This window comes from Orcinus orca, chromosome 19, assembly GCF_937001465.1.
Source record: "Orcinus orca chromosome 19, mOrcOrc1.1, whole genome shotgun sequence".
NCBI lineage: Eukaryota > Metazoa > Chordata > Mammalia > Artiodactyla > Delphinidae > Orcinus > Orcinus orca.
Window position 1 is genome coordinate 31,188,168 of NC_064577.1, and position 22,467 is coordinate 31,210,634.

Below are 22,467 nucleotides of genomic sequence, written 5' to 3' on the forward strand. Positions count from 1 at the left end.
TGCTGGCCTGGGGCCCCCATGTCACCCACCCACCCACCCATCCACCCAAAATAAGAAATAGGACATGCCTGACCTCGTTTCTAGGGCTAAGGGCACCCTCCACAAATTTGACAATTGAGAAATTTAGTTTGGGGAACATGATATCGGCCCCAAGATGTCAAAGCAACCGATCTCAGGGTTTGGTTTCTCGCGAAAGTCAACAGCAGGGACTTGGAACCTTGGAGGCAGAGCTGATCCAGGGATGAAAGCCTTTGTGTGGGGCTGGAAGGGCCCTGGGGAGGTCATGTGGTCCCCGACCCGGCGTGGGGCAGGAAGTCTGCCCCTGAACTTCTCAACCACAGCTCCCCACCCACTTTTTGGGCCCCTCTTCTTGGCCCCATAGACACGAAGTCTTATGTCCATTTCTCCTTTCCCAGAGCACACCCAGCCCCCAATCCCTTAGCCTCTTCTCAGCAAGATCATGTACACCCACCTTCAGCATGGGACAAGTTTGGGGCAGGGCTTGGGGAGAGTGCAGATATCATGGTGGCCAAAGACTTCAGCTTGTGGGGCCTTTGACGCATTCTGGAATGGCCACCACTGCCGTGCTCCCCAGGTAGTTCCTGCATTGAAGATATTTCACCCAAGCCCGGGCTCTCCTGACACCATCTTAGTGATTCCTAGGATGCAGCTCCCATCCTCTGGATGAACCTGCTCTGCTCAGTGGTCTCTGCTCCATGGGGCCCATCAATGAACTAGGACCAACCCAGCTTTAATAGCGCGGCCCAACCTACTGCTGAGCACAGTCAGGCCCACACTTCAGCAAACTCTGACTTTAAAAACGACACATATCATTCAAGTTCAACAGAGAAAAATTAGAAAACACACACTTGCAAAAGCAAGCCTAATTTCCCCTCCTTTATCTGAACAGTTCACATTTCAGTAAAAAAATTCTACAACCTTTGGTCCCACAGAGCATCCGAGGCTGTGATTTACTTGACCACCACCCTGCTGCTGTATCTGCTTCTAACGCTGAGATAAACAGGATGGAGGTGAGCATCCTCGTCACGAGATGCCAGCACATGCACTTCATTATTTCCTGCAAAAAAATCCCTAGCTTTAGAGTTGCTTGACCAAAGGGGAGACTCGCTCTTTTTTTTTTTTAAATTAACGTATAGTTGATTTACAATGTTGTGTTCATTTCTGGTGTACAGCAAAGAGATTCAATTATACATACATATATTCTTTTTTGTATGCGTTGCCATTATGGCTTATTACAGGATATTGAATATAGTTCCCTGTGCTCTACAGTAAGACCTTGTTGTTTATATGTTTTATATATAGTGGTTTGTATCTGCTAATCCCAAGCTCCTACTAATTTATCCTTCCCCCCTGCCCCTACCAGCTTTCCCCTTTGGTAACCATGTTTGTTTTCTATGTCTGTGAGTCTCTTCTGTTTTGTAAATAAGTTCATTATATTATTTTCTTAGATTCCACATATAAGTGATATCATATGACATTTGTCTTTCTCTCTGTGACTTACTTCACTTAGTATGATAATCTCTAGGTCCATCCATGTTGCTGCAAATGGCATTATTTTACTCTTTTTATGGCTGAGTAATATTCCACTGTAGAAATATACCACATCTTCTTTATCCATTCCTCCGTCAATGGACATTTGGGTTGTTTCCAGGTCTTGGCTATTGTAAACAGTGCTGCTATGAACACTGGGGTGCATGCATCTTTACGAATTAGTTTTCTCCAGACACACACCCAGGAGTGGGATGGCTGGATCACACGGTGAGTCTGACTTTTCGTTATGGAACCTCCATATTGTTGTCCATAGTGGCTGCACCAATTGACATTCAAGGGGAGACTTGAAGTCCTTGATCAGCATTGTCAAAATGCCCTTCCAAGCTTCTAAATTGCTCAGGTTAGGACCAAACACACCTACTTAGCGTCAGCCCTTCCAAGGACAACAAGCCTCTTGGCCACACAGAACAGAGCAACGGAAAGGCCAGAGCTGTGACGTCTGATCTATTTCCAGAGACTTGAGCCAGGATCCGGCTCCTTAGATTCTTGGTGCCGCCCTTGGCTGCGTGACCTTGGGTAAATCATGGACTGCTCTCCATCCAGACAGGGGAGGACACCTGCCTGACCTACCACCTACCTCATGAGTCCTTGTGAAATGGAAGAGATGAAGTCCTTTTGCACTGAAAATCCCTAGACAGTCGATGTTTTTTTATCGAAGAGACATGATTGGTGACTATTTGCCGGTGGTCCCCCCCCCCGCCCCCGCAGAACCGGTGCACAAGAAACAAACACCACCTGAGATTTATTCCTTTGTTCCCTGCCCTGGATCCAACAGGGCCAAGGGGCCAAGATGTCACAACCAAGAATTGGGGACTGACAGTGCTCATCATGGCTCTGCTCCAACACCATTCCTCCTGAGATACCTGGTTTCTGCCTGGGCATGGCTGGGCCATTTCTCCCAGGGGCTTCTGAGGATTGAAGATTAAATGCTGAAGGGCTGCAGAGAGAAGTCCCCAGGAGAGAACTGTGCCTGCCCCCAAAATCGCCCTGTCACAGGGTCAACAGCCCTCCTGGAAAGGGATGTTCCCCTCGGAGCAGAACAATCCACAGGAACCTGAAGCCCACGAGTGACCTCCGGCCTTCTCTCCCGGCTACACGGAGTGCTGTCTGTTGACAGCACCCTGGACTCCAGAGGCTGCGGCGCCCGGGGTCACCGCAAGCTCAGACCTCATCGCGTGCCTGCAAACGTTCTAGACATGTGGCCCAATAAGATCATTCCTGCGCACCTCCACATCTAACGCGTTCCTGGCATCCTTCCCACCCCGTCCTTGTTCTCTACACCCTCACATGTCATGGGACCCAGGTGAGGACAAGGCGGCCTGGGGAGGGTCAACCAACTCTGCACAGTGAATTTTCAACTACCTGGAGTGACCAGGGAGTGGCGGCACGGAGAAGGCAGAGCAGGGGACCATCAGAGGTACAGTTTCCATACAGTGCTGGGAGCCAGCGTGAGTGCGTCTCCCTCACATCACGTGGCCTGTGCTGAAAACCCATCCACCGGCCCTGAACTCTTGATCTGGACTAAAGGAAGGGCAGCAGAAGTGAGCTGGGCCACAGAGAGAGAGGCCAGGCTGAATTTTACACACTGTAGGAAGAACAGAGAAAGCAGAGGGGGCCAGGAATGTCAGAGGAGGTTTATTTCCCTTTTGCACACACATAACTTTCTTCTTGAGGAGCTCTGGGGACAGAGGCCACAAGGTTTCACAGAAGCATCATCCAGGGTCTCAGAATTCTAGATGGAGTGGGTGGGGCTGACATCTATTGAGTCCCTCTCCTGCTTTTGCACACTTTACTCATACATCAGAAATTCACTCAGCATCTGCTATGGCCCGGCCCTGAGTTTAATTCTGCTTTTACAGAAGAAACCGAGGCTCACAGAGGCACAGAGTCAGGACTCAGAACCAGCTCTAACAGGCTCCAAAGCCCCAGGCTTCTTCTCCCAATACCTTCCACTTCGTCTTTTTTCCTCTAAAATGTCGGTCCATTTCATTCTGTCCTTGGTTAAGAATCAGCTGTTGAAGCGCCTCCTAACTAGGGCCTTTTTTTGTTTGTTTTTTCGGTACGCGGGCCTCTCACTGCTGTGGTCTCTCCCGTTGCGGAGCACAGGCTCCGGACGCACAGGCTCAGCGGCCATGGCTCACGGTCCAGCCGCTCCACGGCATGTGGGATCTTCCCGGACCGGGGCACGAACCCGCGTCCCCTGCATTGGCAGGCGGACTCTCAACCACTGTGCCAACCAGGGAAGACCTAACTAGGGTCTTTGACTGTCATCAGAGGGGCCTCGGCCATGCCTGGTGCAGAGCCGGGGTGCTGAGCCAACTTCGTGAGGATGCCCTGACCCTAAGGGGTCTCCCGGAAAGGCCAACCAAGATCTCCAGACCACAGATCAGAAAGGGCCACATGAAGACTCATCCCGAGCCAGGCTCTGTCCCCAGGGACTCTCCACCCCGGAACGTTCCACTACAGAGGGGTTATGGCCTTTAAACTCATCCCTCCCTCCCTTAGGCCCACAGGTTCAAGATCTGCTGCATCTTCGGGGTCAGTTCAGAGAATGATATCCACGAGCATCATTTCTTCTGGAAAGCAGGGAGTGGGCCATCAGGTGAGAGGTGAGCCAGCCCCAGGAAGCTCACACCCAAGGGGGTGGGGGGAAGTTCTCATAAAGGGCCAGATGGTACAATAACTAATGTAGCTCTGTCGCTACTACTCAACGCTGCCTTGTAGCTCAAAAGCAGCTGCGGACTTTGTATTAGGAATGGGCGTGGCCGCATCCCAGCAAAACTGTATTTACCACAATAGGCAGTCTGGGGCCAGGGTGCAGTTTGCCAAGCGCTGAAAGGCCAGCAGAGTTTTAGGAGGCCGACTGCATCCTGTGCGTCCTGTTGTAGGGCACGGCCTTGCTGGGGCAGCACCAGGTGGAAACACACCACCTGAGTCTCACCTCGGAAACCTCAGATGTACTCAGCTCAGGGGTCCTCGGGATGCTGCAAAATCAGATAGTAGCGATGGCTGCACAGCTCTGTGACTGCACTAAAAACCACTGAATTGTACACTTTAAATGGGTGAACAGTATGTGAATTACACCTCAGTAAAGCGTAAGTCTCTGAGGCAGAAAAACAATAACAGTCTTCTTAAGAGGCAATAAACCCTTCCCTAATCTGCTTCTTGGGGGATGAAGGCAAAGGTGGGCAGCCCTGGACGCGCTCCCCCTCCCTCCGGGCACTCACCCTCTCGCCTTCAGCCTTCTCCTCTGCCTCCCCCATCCTGAGGAAACCTCCACCCCTGTCTCCCCATTGCCTTTTAACTTTAAAATAATTATACAACTCACACACGTTAATCACAGAAAATTTAGCACATACAGATAAGCAAAACGAAATAAAAATCACCCTTGATCTCACCCACTGTCTAGAATTTTGACAGTCACCCTTCCAGACTTTTCTGTACATGCACAGTAAAAAAAAAAAAAAAAAAAAGGATAGAGATACATACAGAAGCAATAAAACTTCTGTATGCTGGGGAATTTTCACCATAAAAACCCGTGACAGTGGTTATCTAAGGGAAAGGAGGGGGTTGGGACCAGGAGGGATTAACTGAGGTTTCAGGGTGGCAATGACTAGTCTCTTAATTTGAGTATTTGCTTGATAACTTTTTGTTACAATGTACAGTTACGCATGGTGCACTTAAAAATTATATTAGACAGTGTTTGAAATGTGAAAGCATACTGACTGTAACTGGGCTTTTAAATTTAATGCACTCTGAACATTTTTCTAGGTCAAAAACATGAATCTATAATACTGTTTAAAATGACTGCTTAATATTCTGCTGTCAGGATAAAGCTTCATTTAATTTAGCTCATCTCCAGTTGATGAGCAAATCTCACGAACAAGGTCAGCTTCCAGGAGTTTCCAACCTTCATGTTCCCCAGAGACCACCCCCTCCCTCCAAGCCAAGGTGGACCAGAATCGCCACGTTCAGCCTCCTCGCTGTTAAGTCTCCTTTCATTTTAAAACCCTCTGCCTTCTTACTCTGCTATTTGATAGTCATGTGACCCAAGCAAGTTAATCAGCCCGTGCCTCAGTCTGATCATCTGTAAAATGGGGATAATTGTGAATCAGACGCGTTAACACGAGGAACGTGTGGATCACAGTTCTAAGCACTTAGCATGGATGATGACAGCTGCTGTTACTGTTACTTGTCACAGTCACTTTTCCTTCACAGAACTACCACGGTTTCCCTCCTAGTTCCCTGGGCCCTCCTGGAGGCACCAGAGCCCAGGCTTGTGTGTCTCTGCGCCCCCCTACCTGTGTGATAACCATGGCCAGACCTCAGGGCTGGGTGAAGATTACACGTCCAGCACAGCATCTGGCACAGAAAGAGCCAGTCCCCCCACCGCAACCCCGAGAGCCTCTATGGACACCGTCCTAGGCACTGCACCTCTGCCCTTTCTTGTGATCTTTGCCCACAACCTTAAAAGGTAGGTAAATTATTATCCCCTCTTTGGTGATGGAGAAACCGTGGCAGAGGGCACTTGCCCAAGATCTCTCCCATGGACTGAGTCGTGGGGCTGCAGAGCAGCTGCCCTAACCATGCTGCTCCAAACCTATGTGTCCCCACTTCCCACTGCCTCTGCTCCCACTTCCTCTTCCCTCCGAGGCCCCTCACATACTTCCATAATCTGCTGTAGCTACTACAGCCGGAGACCCCACTGTCTCTCTCAGCAGAACTCAGCAGGGAACCCCACTGAACACCTGACCACGTTAGGGGATGCCTGGCCCTGGCCCTGAGGTCAAACCCCAGAGGCAGCCCCCGTCCCAGCTGGTCACCCCCCTGCCTGCCTTCCGTTTCCTGAGTCCCTCCCTCGTGCAGGTGCCTGCTCCGCTCACCTGGGTGACTGACTACAAGCCCTTAACATTGCTCTTCTGCCTGCAGCTACCTTTCCCTCCCCCCCCCATGTCTAACAGCTCTCGGGGAGGTGGGGGGACAACAAAGACCCCCCTTGGTTCCCACTGCCGGGGCTTCAGGCTCTGCTGCTGCGCCCGGGCTCAAGGCTGCCCACCCTTTGGTTTCAAAGCCCCTTCCCACCATGTCTCTCACCCCTCCCCACAGGCCATAAAAAAGTGTTTTACAGGCAGTGATTAACCTTTTAGGGGTCACATACCCCTTTGAGAACCTGGTGGAAGCCATGGCCCCTGTCCACAGAAAAACATGGACACACACACACACACACACACACACACACACACACACACACACACACACAGCTTTGCTTACAGTTTCAGGGCTCAAGACCGCCCCCCACCAGGCCCATCTCTGAACAGACGTCTATGCCCCCCAGGTTAGGACCCTTCTTTATAGAGATTACATCTCAATTTAATTTTTACAGCAAACACTTGCCCAGTCCGCCTTGCTGGGGTCTCCAGTAGCTTAACCTAGGATGCTAATTGGACGAGGCAGACCCCAATTTTGTCAGCTACAAAATGGGGTTCACCTGGGTCTCTATCACTTTCCCACTGGAGCTGCACATGCACGCAGTGATGGCGGCGCCAGAGGCTCCAGGATTCCAGCCAGCCCAGGCCTCAGGGGTCCTGGAGGTGAGCCCTGGGAGAGCCTGGGCTGGGGGAGCCAGCTTCATTCTTGCCCTTTCTGAGACGCTGGTACCCAGACCGCCCCTCAGTCTGGAAGTCCTCCTCCCTCCCCACTTCCCTTGGCTGCCTTTCCTCCCAGCATTCTGGGGCATCTCACATAAGCCTCCCCCCACTCCAACACCCTATGGCCCTCGCAGTCTGTGGATCCTGGAGCAACTAAACAGAAGCCTAGCCCAGCACTCAAAATCTACCTGTTCGCTTAAAACTATGCACAAGTGCAGCTGTCAATCCGTATAGTAAGGTATCTATAACGTTCTCTTCTCACACTCAGATTGTCTTGGGTACCCGGTTTGGAAATGACTGCTCTGTGCAAACTTTGGTGGTGGGTGTCAGAATCACCTGGAGAGTCTGAGAAATACCCATGCCCACGCCCTGAGCCCCAAGGGTCCAATATGGGACGCTAATTCAGACAACTGCCTTCCAGCAAACTCCCTGGGGGATGCCCGCTGTCACCCACAGGTACACACTCTCGATGCCTCTCCTCAGGCCCTCGGGATGGAATGCAAACGCTATGTGATAAACCAGATGTCCAGTCCCACTCTGCCTCTCGGGCCCTCCTGCCCCTGAGCCTGCTCTGTACCCAGACTCTCTCACACCTTTCCCAGGCAGCCTGTCCCTGTCCTTGGCACTGCAAAATGATGCACTGAACCATGCCTGGTACATGTTCCCCCAGCTCCACCCTCCAATTTAGGGTTCTTTATGCTTTCAACCTTGATTTCCTAAGTCTGCCCTTCTCTTTCCAGAAAGACCATCCTAGCCACAAGACCACTTGCCCTCAGCCCCTTGTTCGTGTGTGTGTGGAGTGTGTGTGCTCTCACACACACTGCAGGGTGGAGGGGTGTCTAGGGCAGGCACCTGAGTCGAGCTCCAGGGCAGGGGAGAGCTCGGTGGCACTTACACCCCTAGTCTGCCTTCTCTTTATCTCCTTTTATGCTTTTTTCCCCCCAGTTTTATTGATATAATTGACATACAGCACTGTATAAGTTTAAGGTGTACAGCGTAACGATTTGACTTAGATGTATTATGAAATGATTATCACAACATGTTCAATTAACATCCATCATCTCATAGATATAAAAAACAAAAAAAATGTTTTCCTTGTGACGAGAACTCTTAAGAGAGCAAATCCTAACTTTCTTATACGTCATACAGCAGTGTTAGCTATAGTCATCACTTCGTACATTACTTCCTTAGTACTTATATATTTCATTGTTTTTTAATTTTTATTTTTTTAACTTTTCATTTTATATTGGAGTCACAGTTGATTAACAATGTTGTGACAGTTTCAGGTTCACAGCACAGTGATTCAGTTATACACATGCTTTTGCTTTTTCCTGCTGTTTTTTCCCATCCTTCAGACCTCCTGGGGTCCTCCAAGCATACCTCTTAGCCATTTTGGAACCCAAGGGGTTCATCTGCTCCCACAGCCCCTTGGGCACTGGATCAGCAGCTCTGCATCAGGACACGGGTGGCTGCGTCCACCCCCGACCCCCAAAGCCTGGGAGTCGTCTAAACCCGCACCAATGGGATGCTCTGGGCAAGCCAGCTGAGATGAAAAAGAAGAGCGGCAGGACCCAAGCCCACCTGCAGCTCAAGGACTAGCGGCCAGGACCACCGACTCCAGGGGACCCAGCAGGCCCCAGGCTGGCACCATGTCCTCAGATCAGAGAGGGAGGAACACGTGGGGTGCGGAGAGCTCCCTCCCAGCCACGTGCCATGCCCGCAGCACAGCCTCCAAGCGCTGCACACATCTCTTCCCATCTCCCAACCCAGGTTCCAGTCGCTCCCCTGGAGAATACATCCTTCCAGGAACACTGTCCAAGACCAAGCCCAGGAACTCGAGGGCCCCCCAAGGCCCCCTCCCCATCCTCTCATCGGAACCCGTTATCTCTCTTCAGATGCCCAAATGCTTTTCACCTTGTGACAGTTACTTGGTTCATTATTTGCCCGAAGCACATGGAGGCTGACTTACTTTAAGCCACGCCCCTGGCGGGCAGTCGGGGTGGGGGGAGTCTACATGTCTTCTGCCCACCCTGACCCACAGTCTTAAACGTGCTTCCACACTGCTTGGCACCAGTGTCCTAGCGCTCCTTCCTGAGGGCAGGGATCATGCCTTGCTTCTCCCTTATGTCCCCTGGGGCAGAGCTGGGCACCCTGTAACTGCTTGTTGCAACACAGGTGAGCCCGATAGGAAAATCGGGATTACGAAACACAGACTGATTATACACTTTGCGAAAGGAGTTGCCAACAGTGTCTTTACACAGCACCACCCCCATCCCAGCCCCCGTGCACTCAAGGCCTCACTCAACGCACAGGAAGCTCACCTGCCTTGCTTTCCCCGAGCACGTGTTTGGTGCGGATGCTGCCGCTTCTGAGTGCCTACTGTGTTTCTCCCCGAGTGGCCGCTATCTGGCCCCCATCAGTGTGTGCCCAAGGCCAGCCTGTTTGCCCTGGCAACCAGGCTGTGGGCCCTGCCCCACCTGGTGCTAGAGACCACCGGAGGGTTTGCAAAAAGCAGCGTCTAGAAATGGGAGCATCCTGAGAAAGACGGCATGGAGACTGCCCTCCTGGGAGACAGTGGCCCTGGGCCTCGCCATCCAGGCCGTGGGGGAGAGTTTATCATCTGGGCCCAGAGAGCTCCTGGATTCACCCTCGACCCCAGAAACCGGCCCAAGCGGCCCAGGTCTGCCAAGCCACTCAGCTGGCTAAGGAACTCCAGGCTCCCGCACTGTGGCACTACCTGAAGAGCAAGCCCAAAGCTGGTTTCCAGCCAGGTTACTGGAGCCGCGCAGGCCTGTAGGAGATGGCGAAGGACCCCATTAGATGAGAGGAAACGAGGCTGGCGGCACATCCGAGCAGGGCTCTAAGACGCGAAAAGACTTCCTGGAAAGGAAGCTCATCCTCACTTTTCTGGAAAGGACAGGGAGCGGGGCCTTCCAGGAGGAGCCCCGGTCACCTCTTCCCACCCCTTCATCCTCAATCTCATAACAAACTCTTTTGCTGACCCCAGTTCCAATCCTACCGGCTGCAAGAGCTAAGGAGATGCCCCCAGAAATCCTTACACAGGCAGACAGAAAAATGAATGTTTCCTAAACCAACTGCCTCTTGTAGACACCAAGCCATTTCACAAGCCTGCGTCCAGCCAACAATTAAAGGAGCCAGCACACTGCACTAAAGGTCAGTCTTTAGGGACCCCAAGTACAGCAGACCATCACCCTTCCTGAACCCCCGGGCCACTGCCCTGGTGGTACAGTCACCTGTAGGGCTTTAAAACAACAAAAGCCAAGGTCTGAGCCAGACGTTCGATGTCTACAAAGAGATCCAGACCCGAGGCAATTATGCTCTCGGCCAGAGCGGGGAATCATCACCCAGAAGCCATGAACTTGCACTACCCAAAGGAGAGGCAGATGCGGAAAGGCTACAGCTTTCACTGTGGGGTTTACTCCATGGCCACCCCGGGATGTCTCTGGGACATATCCCGAGTTGACTAAGCACAGAAGGGCTGCCCATGGAACAATACTGGGCGGCATCCACCCCAAATTCATGTCCACCCAGAACCTGTGAATGTGACCTTATTTGGAAATAGGGTCTTTGCAGATATGATCAAGTTAAGATAAGGTCATAGCAGACTAGGGAGGGCCCTGAACCCAACGACGGGTATTCTCATAAGAGGAGAGGGCACAGAGACACGCACAGAGAAGAAGGCCACCAGAAGACAGAGCAGTGACTGGAGTGATGTGTCTACAAGCCAAGGGACACTAAAGACTGTTGGAGCCACCAGGGGTGGAACCGATTTTCCCTCAGAGCCTCCAGAAGGAACCTACACTGCTAACACCTTCATTTTGGATGTCAGGCCCCCTAAACTGTGAGAGAATCAATTCTCGCTGTTTGACGCCCCACAGTTTGTGGTCACTTGTTACAGCAGCCATGGGAACCTAATGTAATGGGCTTTGTGGCGCGATGCTGTGGAACCTCTGAGCTGGGCTGGGGTTAAAAGTTTTGGCTCTACGATGATTCTGATGTGATGACTAAGCCATAAATGCCAGCAGATGCAGGTGGAGGAGAGGGTAATGCGCAAAACAAGAGGGGGCCTTGGGGCATTCGGACACTGCTGCAGCCTGACCTTTGCTGCCCTTGATCCAAACCCAAAGCAGAAACGGCCCCAGCGCTGCCTCAGCTGACACTGGGCAAGGATGGGAGTGGCTGGCTGGGCATTCTCTCCGTGCGGCCGAGGGGTGTGAGGTGGACCCAAGGCCCGACCCCTTCCTGCTCAGCCCCTGTGAACCAAGCCCTAGAGTCTCCTGAGCCACGGATTCCTTCTGAGCCTGGGCCTGATTCTGCCCTAGAAGCACAGCCTCTCTCTCCGCAAGGGGCCTGGACAGGCCTGGACTCCCAGGGGACACCGCATGCAAGGCCAATCCTGGCTCCGCCACTGGGAGGAGCCTCTCCTCCCCCCACCAGTCTTGCTGAGCAGCGAAGCCAAACTGGAGAACTTCCCCAGTTCGGGTTGTGTGGAAACCACTCTGCAAGCACACACCGTGCCCCAAGTGCAGGTGGCCTGAGCTACGTGATGCGCACAGGTAGGGTCACCTGAAGACTTCCCGCGCCAGGCCAACAGCGGCAGCGCCAAGGGCCAACTGAAGCGTGGCCAGGAGCCGTGGGGAGTGTGGGGAGATCAGAGGGGCATGGCTGACAAGAGGAGAAACCCGGAGACCCTGCCTTTGAGTCTGCACAGGCGAGGGCAGCCCAGCCTCACCACAGCTGGCAAGAGGATGCACGGCTGGCAGCTGAGACTTAGTAGCAGAAAACAAACCTGTCAGGAGGTGAGAGTGAGCTGCAGAGGCCCACCTGCTGTGCACCCATCCTTTTGGTTAAACTGAACCTGCCCCAGGAAAACCTGGCTGACTGTCACCAGGGCAGTAGAGGCCTGCAAGTGCCAGAACTGGATGGAAACCTCCAGGGCCCAGGGGGTTCCTCCCATTTCTGCTGCATTCTCCCCACTTCTGTCTCCTGCCCCTCTGCGTATCAGAACAAATAGCTGGGCTCTCCTCCTTTCCTCGCTAGCTCCCATGTGTGGGGAGCAAGGGGTCCTGAGGGGAACAGATATTTGTCGGGCACCCTGAGCAGCCATACTACCTGCAACCTCCAGTCACCAAAGTCCCCAGCTTGTGTGGATGTCCTGAAAAAGCAGTCACCACTCAGGGACCCTCCTGCCTGTCCCTGTGTGCAATGCCTCCTGGGCAGGACGTGGGAGGAGCCGGCCCTGGGGCTCTTTCCAGCTGCTCCACTGAGCCCTTGGGGAACCTGACCAGGGGAGGGAAGCTTCCATCCAGCCCCAGACTAATCTGGTGAGCCCCACAGGCGGCTTGGTGGGAGAGGCCCAGGCAGCGCAGCTCTTCCCCACCCAGCTCCAAGCCCAGAGGAGCCCAAGTCCCATCTCACCTGTGAAAGTTTCTTCCTGGGGTCCCCGGTCCTTCAACCCACCGAGGTCGAGAGTCCCCCCACCCCCTAGGCTGTGTCCCGCACTCTCCCCGCTCCGCCCCCCCCTCCCCACCCCACCCCCCGCGCTGGCATCCCGGGGCCCTCCGCCTGCCAAAATCCAATCCGTTCCCTGGCTCCCTTTTCTGGGGCTGGAGCTGCAGCGGAATTTCGGTGGAATTTTGAGGTTGAGAAGCATCTCGGCAGAGAGGAAAATAAAGGAAGAGAAGGAAGGGGGTAAAAAGTACGATTTTGGCATCAACTTGCAGGATTCTAGAAGGCACCGAGGCCCCGGAGGCGGGCGCTGGGTCCCTCTGCAAGATGCGGGCGGGCGGGGCGCCGGCGAAACCTACGGGTCCAGCACGTCCCGTAGGGGCGGTGGGCGCCGGGCCGGGGCGGGGTCGCCGTCCTTACCTACGTCTGCATTGCAAAACGCCTGTTGCGGGTGCACCGGGGAGCAGCTGCAGGCGTCGGTCGGGCGGAGCAACGTCCCCAGCAGCAGGAGGCCGAGCACAAGCCGCAGGCTGCGGGCCGCGGCGCCCATGGCGGGCGGGGGGCGGGGGCGCGGGCTCGGGCTCCGGCTAGCCGCCGCCGCCTGGGCTCGGGGCGCTCCCCTCTCGCCGGCCGGGGCAGCGCGGGTCTGGGCGGCGCTCCGCGGCCGCGCCCTCCGCTCCGGCCCGCACACGCCGCACAAACTTTCTCGGCTCTTGGTCGCGGGGGCGATGAGGGGGCGCGGGGCGCGGCCGGCAGCGCGGAGACGAGAGCGGGCCGGGGAGCAGCGAACGAACGAGCGAGCGAGAGAGCGAGCTAGCGCGCCGCGGGCCTGGTCGCCGATACTCAGCTGCCTTCTATGGTTGTGTGCGCCGCGGGCGCGGGCCGAGCCGGCCTTTTATTGCTCTCCGAGGATTGTTGGGCTCCGCCCCCCAGTGGCGGGCGGCCAATGCCGGCTCCGGGAGCTCCCAGCCGCCTCCTCCCCGCTCGCCTCCCGCGCCTCCCGGCCCTCCCCCAAGCCCGGCTTTTGTTGTGTCCAGCCTGGCACCGGCGGCAGCCGCCGCTGCGCACCTGGCTTCCTACCGTCCGGGACCGTACCCCGCAGCCTCCCAAATCTCCAGAGCTTGGGGGGGGGGGGCGCTGCGGAGGACAGTGCCCAGTGGACCCTGACTCAGCACTTGGGACTCGCAGCCCACCCCTCCAGGGCACAGGCGGCCCACGCACCACCCCTTCCCCTCCAGCTTGGCACTGGAGATGTACACTGCCTGATTCCCTTCCACCCCTGGGGTCCCTGAGATTCTAGCCAGGGATTGAGGAAAAGGACGTTCCCTGCCGTCGCTTTCCCAGGCCCCTTTGGCTGGGTGGCCTCCTGAAATTCACCGAGGATTCCTTTTTCAAATGGAGGCCTTAGAATTTTAAGTGCGCTTGGCCAGTAGAGTTGGAGGGGGAGGGGAGAGTGGTTACTATGAACAAAACAGGATTTTATATAAACTGGCCATATTTTTGACCAGCCAGCGGGGCGGGGGGTGGGGGCAGGAGCCCAAGAGACAGTAGGATCGGATGAAGGCATTTTCCGGGCTCTGCTCCCTTAGCCTACAAATGTGGGAGCTGAAGGACTTTTCCCAAAACAGTTCTGTGTTCCACGGTAGGGCAGAGGGTCTTAGAGGTGTGGATGGCACAGAAAGTGTGGCCCCTGGGGTCCCTGTCTACCTGTCTCTGAGCCCTCTCTGTGGTGGGCACTGTTACACATAAAGCCTCGTTCTTGCCAGCAGGATGTTTGTGATCTAGCCAGGGAGTTGTAAACTGAGAAAAATGACACAATTAAAGAATAATTGCCCGCTAAACTGTGTTGCTAACTTGAGATGTGAAACTGGGAAATACTGAAACAATGGAAAAACAGCTTCTTTCTGTTTGTGCGTGCTTTGAAACAGACAACTTGAAGAAAAGTTAAATAGGCAGGGCAGTTATTTTTAGTACTCTAACAATTCCAAAGTCACTTTTTCGGCTTTTGTTTCTGTAAAATAAAGTCGTGTCATTTGTGAAATGCTAATTTTTTAAGCACAGTTAATTTGGAAAATTATCGCAAGTTGGCTGCCTGTAGCCTTTTCATTTCTTTCTTTCTTTGTTATTGCAAGTGGAACGAAATGCTCTTGAACTTTACAGAAGCTGAAATCAATTTGTCAGTTTATGAAAGAAACAAATATCTATCTTAGGGGCTCTCAGCCTTTCAGGCAAGATAGACACATAAATGATCAAGTATACCTGAGGGTGAGAAATACATTACAGGTAGGTTGATGATGGTGCAGAAGGGGATAGGGGTCCACGCCAGGCACAGGGCAGGAAATGAGGGGCCTGGGCTGGCCTGCCTTCCTTCCTTCCATCAACAATGCTTACTTGAGCGTCTGCAGTGGGCATTGTCCTGAGAGCTGGGCATTCAGGCCTCCACAGAACGGACAATGGTCCCTGGGCCAGTGGGTAGAAAGACTCCTGAGCTGGTGAAGGAGAAGAGAAGTGAGGGGAGAGGAGCCATGGAGGAGATTTTAGAGGGTCTGGGAGGGGACCGTGTTTTATTCTGAGGTCAGAGCTTCTGGAAGCTTTGGAGCAGAGGGGCGCAGCGGGCCCCTCTGAAAGGATGGAGCTCTGTGGTAGGATCGGCAGGAGTGAGGGCAGAGGGTTTACCTGTGACTCAGAGTTGCAGCAGCCCAGCCTCCTCGCTGGCCTTGCCAAGCCTGTCTCCCCATCCACAAAACGATGATAAAGTCCCCTTCCTAGTGGATTTCTGAGCATGGCTGAGCAGAGGCTCTAAAATCCGGTGCATGTGGTGGCTGCCATCAGGAGGCATTGAATGTTAAACGACTTTCACGAGGGCACAGCAGGTGAAGGGACAGAGCAGCCCCCGAAAGCGCACCCCACCCTGACCTGCGCAGCCATTTCACGGTGCCTGTGGCGGCCTTGGCTCCTGGGCGCCCCGCCTCATTGCCCCGGCCTCTCCATTCCTCCTCGTCGTCCTCTGCCTGTGCTCCTAGTTAGAATCTTCCCATCTCAAAACCACGGGAACTGAGGCCCCAGGTGAGGAATCTACTGAAGACAAGAAGTACATTAGGATCTGACTACGGTGTCAACAGATGCCCTTTCACACGCTCTCTGCTCCACCGCCAAGAGGGCTCAGCAACTGGGGATGAATGTGGGGAGAGGGCCGCAGCTCTGACCTCTGTCCAAGGAGGGAGGTCAGGGTCAGGGCGCCCCACGTGCAGGAAGAAGGAGGACCCGAAGGCTGATAGCTCTCTCCATGGGCTTCTCTCCTAACTAGCTTCCCGGACCTTGATCTTAGGGGGCAGGCTAACAGGGGAGCCATACGGGAGACCCCCGCCCAGCCCCCATGTGCATTCTGACCACAGCCTGCTGGACCTCGGCTTGTATCTGTGACTCCCGGCAGGACTCAGGACAGACAGGAGGGGGCAGCACCTGCCAGGCCGGCCGGGGAGGGGGGCTTCTAGGACCCTCAGATCATCACCCGCACCCCCTGGGGCCACTACTTCCCACCAGGAACGCCCACTTTGCCCCTGCCTCCTTCCCAAAGAGACTTTCTCAAGGCAGAGCCCAGCAGAGCTGTCAGCCGGTCCCACCCCTGTGGGAGCACACCTAGCAAACACATCCTGGGCTGGGCTTGGCAGCGTAAACGCTGTCCAGGGTCCTTCCTGCTCCTCTCAGGTAAACCGAGTCAGAGTGACCTCACCAGGCTCAGAGAGGAGGCCCTGTCCAGCCAGCACGAGGATAGGCATCAGAGACGCCTCTTCTCACTCGATTCGCTCTCCCAGTTTACCGAAGATCCATTTCCTCCTGAGCTTGGAGTGTTTTCTCCCTCGAGACAGCTGGAGCGGAGCTGAAGGCCTCACACTCCTTCCGGCAGGTTCCAGAGAGCCAGACGCTCTACAGTATGTAGTGTGAAAATCGGTCCCACAGGCTCAGGAATCTGGCCCCGAAAGAGTGGGCGTGTCTCGGGCCGGTCCGGGGTCGCGGGAGCTGGTGGCTGATGAGGGTGAGGGATGCGTCCCTGTGCCTGGCGGTTTGTCATGTGTGGCCCCCGGAGAGGAATGGGCAGCTGGCAACGGGGTCTTGATGCCCACCGCCACCCCCGTGTCGACTCCGGGCATCAGATTCCTGGCCACAGTAGGTGGCGGTGCCACACGCAGCCCAGACATCTGTCCCCAAAGTTCCTTGGCGGGGCTGTTTACCATAGGACATCCCAAAGGGGACAAGAAGGTGAATAAGAATGACCTGTGTGTGGCGTGAAGATGGGCTACGGGTCACTGCACAGTCAACATGAACATCTTTGTGATCAGCCGTGGACACTCTAAAGGACGTTTCGATTTTTGTTTCATTTCATTAATTTCATTATGAATCCTCTTCCGCTGGGCCAGCTTCTCAGCCTCGGCACTGCTGACCTTGGGGCCAGACCTTTCTCTGGTGGGGCCGTCCTCTGCACAGCGGGGCTGTCCTGTGCATGGCGGGGGTATTGAGCAATAACCCTGGTATCTACCCTCTAGATGCTAACAGCATCTTCCCCCCAATTTGCACAACCAAACTGTCCTCAGACATTGCTAATGTCCCCTGGGTGGCAAAACTTCCCTAGCTGATAACCCCTAACTAGGGAAATTGATAAAAATCGTTGGTCTTGAGACCAAATGCAGATATAAACAACAAGGTTCCGTTTCTGTAGGGCAAATAGTAATGCGTAGGGAGGGTCCCTGTACCCACGTATCACCCAGAGAACAGGCTGGGAGATGGTGCTCTGTCCATACTGGTTCTCACGGGAGAGAGGGAAGGCAAGAAATAGTATAAAGATTGTTGTTTAAGAAGTGCCCATGGAAATTCCCTGGCAAGTCCAGTGGTTAGGACTCCACGTTCTTACTGCTGAGGGCCTGGGTTCCATCCCTGGTCGGGGAACTAAGATCCCACAAGCCACATGGCCAAAATAATTAATAATAATAATAATGTGTGCATGAGCATACAGCATGCGTGATAGTCCATTTATGGGAAATTACACATATGCAGGGATGCAGACGGATGTATGAACAGGTGTTCACCAAAAAGTTCATTGCATGTCTCCGGGTGACGGGGACTTAGGTGATGAGATAGATGTCATATCCTGCTCCTCGTGTGGGGAAAGCAATTTCAGATGATGGTCCAACCCTAAAATGGACAGCACTTGGGGCAGAAATATGGCCATTTCTCTACATTTTCGGTACGTCACTACTAAAGCCTGCCCTGGCTGCAGCTCTTTCTAGGCATTTACTCTCCAAAGCTCCTGCCCCGTCCTCTACACTGCTTTTGGCTCACGCCTCCCATTGGGGTTTCTTTGGCTGCGCCTGTGGCTATACTTTATGCCATCCCATAAAGCATCTTTAAGAAGGCAGGACCTGGCCTCTCTCCTTCACTCCCTGTCAATCCCCCTTCCTCCCCTCCCAGGCAGGTCCCCTCTGGGCAAAGGCAGCCTTGAGCCAGGGCACACCCCTTGCAAACCTGCCTGTGTCTTAATTCCCCGCTCCCCACTATGCAGAGCACAGCCTTCGCAAACCGGGCAGCGTACTCACACCACCCATGCTGCTCTGATCCATTCTAGAGTGACTCCAGAAAGAAAGGAGGGAGGGAGGGAGGGAGGCTGTCCTGGGGGTGAACAGAAAGCCCATGAAGTAAGTTGTTGGCTTGAAGACACTGCCGCATCTGAAGTATCCAGAGCAGACAGCCTAGACCGGCAGCACGTAAACACTTCCTCCAGGGAGGCGGCTCTGGCACGGCCGTGGTTTCATCCCTGGGCTGGGAAGCCTTTTCAGACCTTGCTTCCCATGGACTCTCAGATGGCACTGCCTCTGCTCCCTGTGGCTGCGTTTTGCCTCCCTGTGACTCAGAAGGGACTCCAGTCCTGCAAGGGAGGGCACGTCCCTCCTTCCCGTAGCGAGGGAGGGTCGGGGAGCCGCTCCTGCACAGTCTGTGCCCCAGAAGTCCACACCCCGGAGCTGTGCTTTTCTCCTCCGGTTCCCCACCTGTCTGCCTCTCAGCTCTCCCTGAACTGGGCTCTTCCCAGAGCCCCCCGTAGGCTTCATTTACATGGAAAACAAAGGACTATGAGAGACAGCAGGCAGTGGCTCGCTTTGGGGCACTGCTCTGCATTTGCTCGTGCCCAGGCCACTTCCTTCTGGCCCTGGGCATGCGGTCACGTGCTTCCTCGCATGGGCGGGTTAGGGAGGAGGGCCAGCGAGCAGAGATGGGACCAGTTCTTCTCCATCCCTGGCTTTCTCCCGGAAGCAGCCACAGCTGGCATTCCGGGGACCAGGGGCTGGCCAGGAGCAAGGGGCGGGACAGCTGGGGGACTGGCTGCCTAGCTCAGCAGGGGATGGTTGGGGCTGAGTTTTCGTGGTTTCAGGTTCGCCTCCCTGCAAGCCAGAGGCAGGAGGCTCAGGTTTCCCGCCCCGCCATCCTGCCCTTCCTTTGGTGTTGGGAGTGATGGCCCATGGCCATGATGTCATCGCCTAATCCAAACAGAAGGGGGGCTGGTTTGGCGGCTCTGGCTGGCTTCCCATGCTGAGTGCAGCAGTAAATTTCATTTCAAGGCTATGATTAGGACTATGCCCAAGAATTTCCTCTCTCTCTCCTTCCTCTCCCCAATCCCATTTTCCTTTCTGTGCTCCTGCCTTGTCTTCTCTCCCCCTTGCCCCCCGCCCCTGCCCCGCCCCGGTCTCTCTTCTCTGGGAATGCCTCAGGTTCTCAGCGAGGTCAGCCCGTGGTCAGCATCACCAAGCTCCTTCCAACCCCAATCCGGCTTCTTGTCACCTTCAGATTCCAACCTGTCTCACTCCCTCCCTCTGTGACGAGCTTCGGAGCAAACGGATGAGGTCCCAGCCCCTGGAGGTCATCCACTAGAGTCCGGGGTGAGGGCGAGGGGACAGAATGCCTAAAGGCCCTCGTTCAACCTTGAGCTGAACTGCCAGACAAGACGGAGAGCGGCGCGTGGGTGGCTCTGGTCCCCAACAAAGAGATCAGAAGGCAACGAACAGAGCCAGGAGGAAGGCGAGGAGAGGCCCGGCTCCCTGAAAAGTGATTCATCAGGTCCTCACCGCCATTTCCAGCTGCTCTCTGGAGTTGTGGGCCTGGCTCGTTGACTCTCAGTTTTTGGCACTCCCACTCTCTCCTCAGCTACGAGACAGCAGCCCAACTCCACAGGCAAGAGGGGCCAAAAGGCAGTGGCTCACCCTCTGGGACCCCATGTCCCCAGGCCTGCCCAGCCCCTGGTAGAAGTGGGATCACGTGTGCAGTCCTGCCCCAAATCCCACTGTTTCTCTCCTTGCCCCGCACAGCCCCAGTTCTGCCCAGGCATTCCCTGGCCCAGGAACAAGGCCAACACCCAGTCACTGCTGGAGGTGACTTGCATCCTCCAGCATAGGCTCCCCTGACAGGTGTCATCTGACCACAGAGCCCGGTCGCCTGGATGCCCACAGGGAAGGCAACAGGGGCTGGGTGGGCTGCGTCTCTCAGCACCCAGGCAGGCTGAGCTTCCTGAAGACACAGAGGGTGCCCTGGGTCCCCCTTGGCACTCCCCATCGAGTTGGGCTGTGGTCTGACTCCTCAGGTAGTCGGGTGTCCCAGGTGTGGCCTCCTGGCTGGCGAGTAGCCCCCTGTCCCCCCCACCCCAGCCCGCCACCAGGCATATCGCTCTCCAGCGCTCCTTCCCCGCTGAGCCTGGACGTGGCCTCAGAGCCTTCCTCGCCAAGACCCAGGAGCCAGCCCAGACAGCCAAAGGGGGCTCGTGATTGATTTCCCTCCCAGGGAGGTGTCCGGCTGGGGTGGTGTGGAGAGCGGGCCGCCCTAGGGAGGGGTAGAGATGGAAACTGCCCTTCTGTGGCCCGTTTACCTGGAATTCTCAGACCCCTTGCGTTTTCTCACACGGGTTACTTGTCTTCATGTCTGCCTTCCCCGAGACTCCCGACTTCTTAAGGTTATAGCTCACTTGTTTACTCATTCATTCATTCATTCGACAAGTTTGTATTGGGCCCCAGCTGTGTGTCAGGCATGTGCAGGTGCCGGGGATGTGGATGGAACAAAAACAGCCCCTTTCCTGCTACAGCGTGATCCACCTTTTAGTAGAAATACAGGCAGAGATGATGGCAAAGTGTGTTGGGGGCCAGACAAGGAGCAAGGGTACCGGCGAGGTCCGGATGGCCTGGGGTAGAGACCTGGAGGTTGGTCAGAATGATTCAGATAAGGTGGGAGCACTGTTCTAGGCAGAAGGACCCAGAGGTAGGAGGACGCAGGAGCTGCAGGAGGGGCCTGTCAGCTGAGCGCAGAGCTGGGTGGGGGCAGGGCGGATCTGGACGACGTGAGGGGTGGGAGTCGGAGACAGGCAGCAGCTGTCCGTGGTGACTCACTGCTGAGCGGTGATTGGAAACACATGTCCCGCGGAGCGGCGCATTCATTACTCACAGCCGAGGGTTCTTGGACAACATGGGAGTCAAGAGGGAGACTGGTGGGGAGGGAGAGTGGTCGGCAGGGCCAGGGAGGGGCTCCGGGCTCCCTCATGGTCGGTGCCCACCGTCTGCACCTTGACATCCTTTGCCGAACGCTCCTCAACTCTGGCTGAGTTCCTACTCGATACGTTAAAAACAACCTTTTCATTATGAGAACTTCCAGACATATTCATATGGAGAGAGAACAGCGTAATGTTCACCCATGTCCCAATGCCCAGCTTCGAAAATGATCAACTCATCCAATCTTCTTTCATCAACACGTGCCCCAATGGACGATTTGGAAGCAAATCCCAGACATTGTATGTAGTTCCTCTGTAAACATTGGAAGAACATTTCTGTTGAAGGTCTACTTTCTCTTTTTCCGGGTAGAGAACCACACTAACTTCATTTTATGAGGGTTTCTCACAACATCTTTTCTTCTCTTTGGACTAAACCTGCTCCCCAGAATCAGATAAACCAGGGTTTATCCTCCATCACCAGCTGTGTGACTCGTGCCCCATGGCTTAACCTCTCCTGTCTCTGCTTCCTCATTTGGAAAATGGGTTCCTGCTGGTAGTGGCCTCTACAGGAGCTCGCAGGAAGGCATCCAGCACATGGCAGGTCTCGGATGATACTGGTGATGAGGGCTCCAAGAAACAAAGCAGATCCCACAGCCAGGAGGCTGCTGGGGCCAGGATTCAAACCCTAATCTGCCAGGCTGCAAAACCTGTTACTTTTTCATAACTTAGGCATGGTAGGCATGCCCAATCAGCATGTCTTTTTTTTTTTTTTTTTTTTTCGGTACGCGGGCCTCTCACTGCTGTGGCCTCTCCCGTTGCGGAGCAACAGGCTCCGGACGCGCAGGCTCAGCGGCCATGGCTCACGGGTCCAGCCGCTCCGCGGCATGTGGGATCTTCCCGGACCGGGGCACGAACCCGTGTCCCCTGCATCGGCAGGCGGACTCTCAACCACTGCGCCACCAGGGAAGCCCTCAGCATGCTTTTGAGGATCCACTGAACCAAGGTTGCCAGTGACTTTTGGTCATGATCTGGAAGGTCCCTCTGCCCTGAAACTCCTTCCCCTTGGAACAGGGTTGGGGGAGATGCCCAGTAGCAGGGAAGCAGTTTCTTCAAGAACTCAAGGCCCTTGGGAATGAGCAGCAAATGGGACCTCAGCCAATGGGAGGGGAGAGGGATGAGAAGAGGGCGTCTCCCTCCACCTGAAGGTAGGCTCAGATCTTCCCACCTGGGAACAGGTACTCTCAACGTAACCCTGAATCT

At 54.9% G+C, this 22,467-nt stretch overlaps 2 protein-coding genes across 2 annotated transcripts in view; one reads left to right on the forward strand and one right to left on the reverse strand.

Moving 5' to 3' along the window:
* Positions 1-13,567, reverse strand: part of TIMP2 (TIMP metallopeptidase inhibitor 2) — a 51,067-nt gene extending 37,500 nt beyond the window's left edge. The window contains exon 1 of the mRNA XM_004275535.4: positions 13,110-13,567. Within this exon, the coding sequence (XP_004275583.1) occupies positions 13,110-13,239 (130 nt within the window). The 5' untranslated portion in view covers positions 13,240-13,567. The remainder of the gene's footprint in view (positions 1-13,109) is intronic.
* The window catches only part of PGS1 (phosphatidylglycerophosphate synthase 1), a 584,793-nt gene that overhangs the window by 382,638 nt on the left and 179,688 nt on the right, over positions 1-22,467 (forward strand). The gene's annotated exons all lie outside the window — the stretch shown is intronic.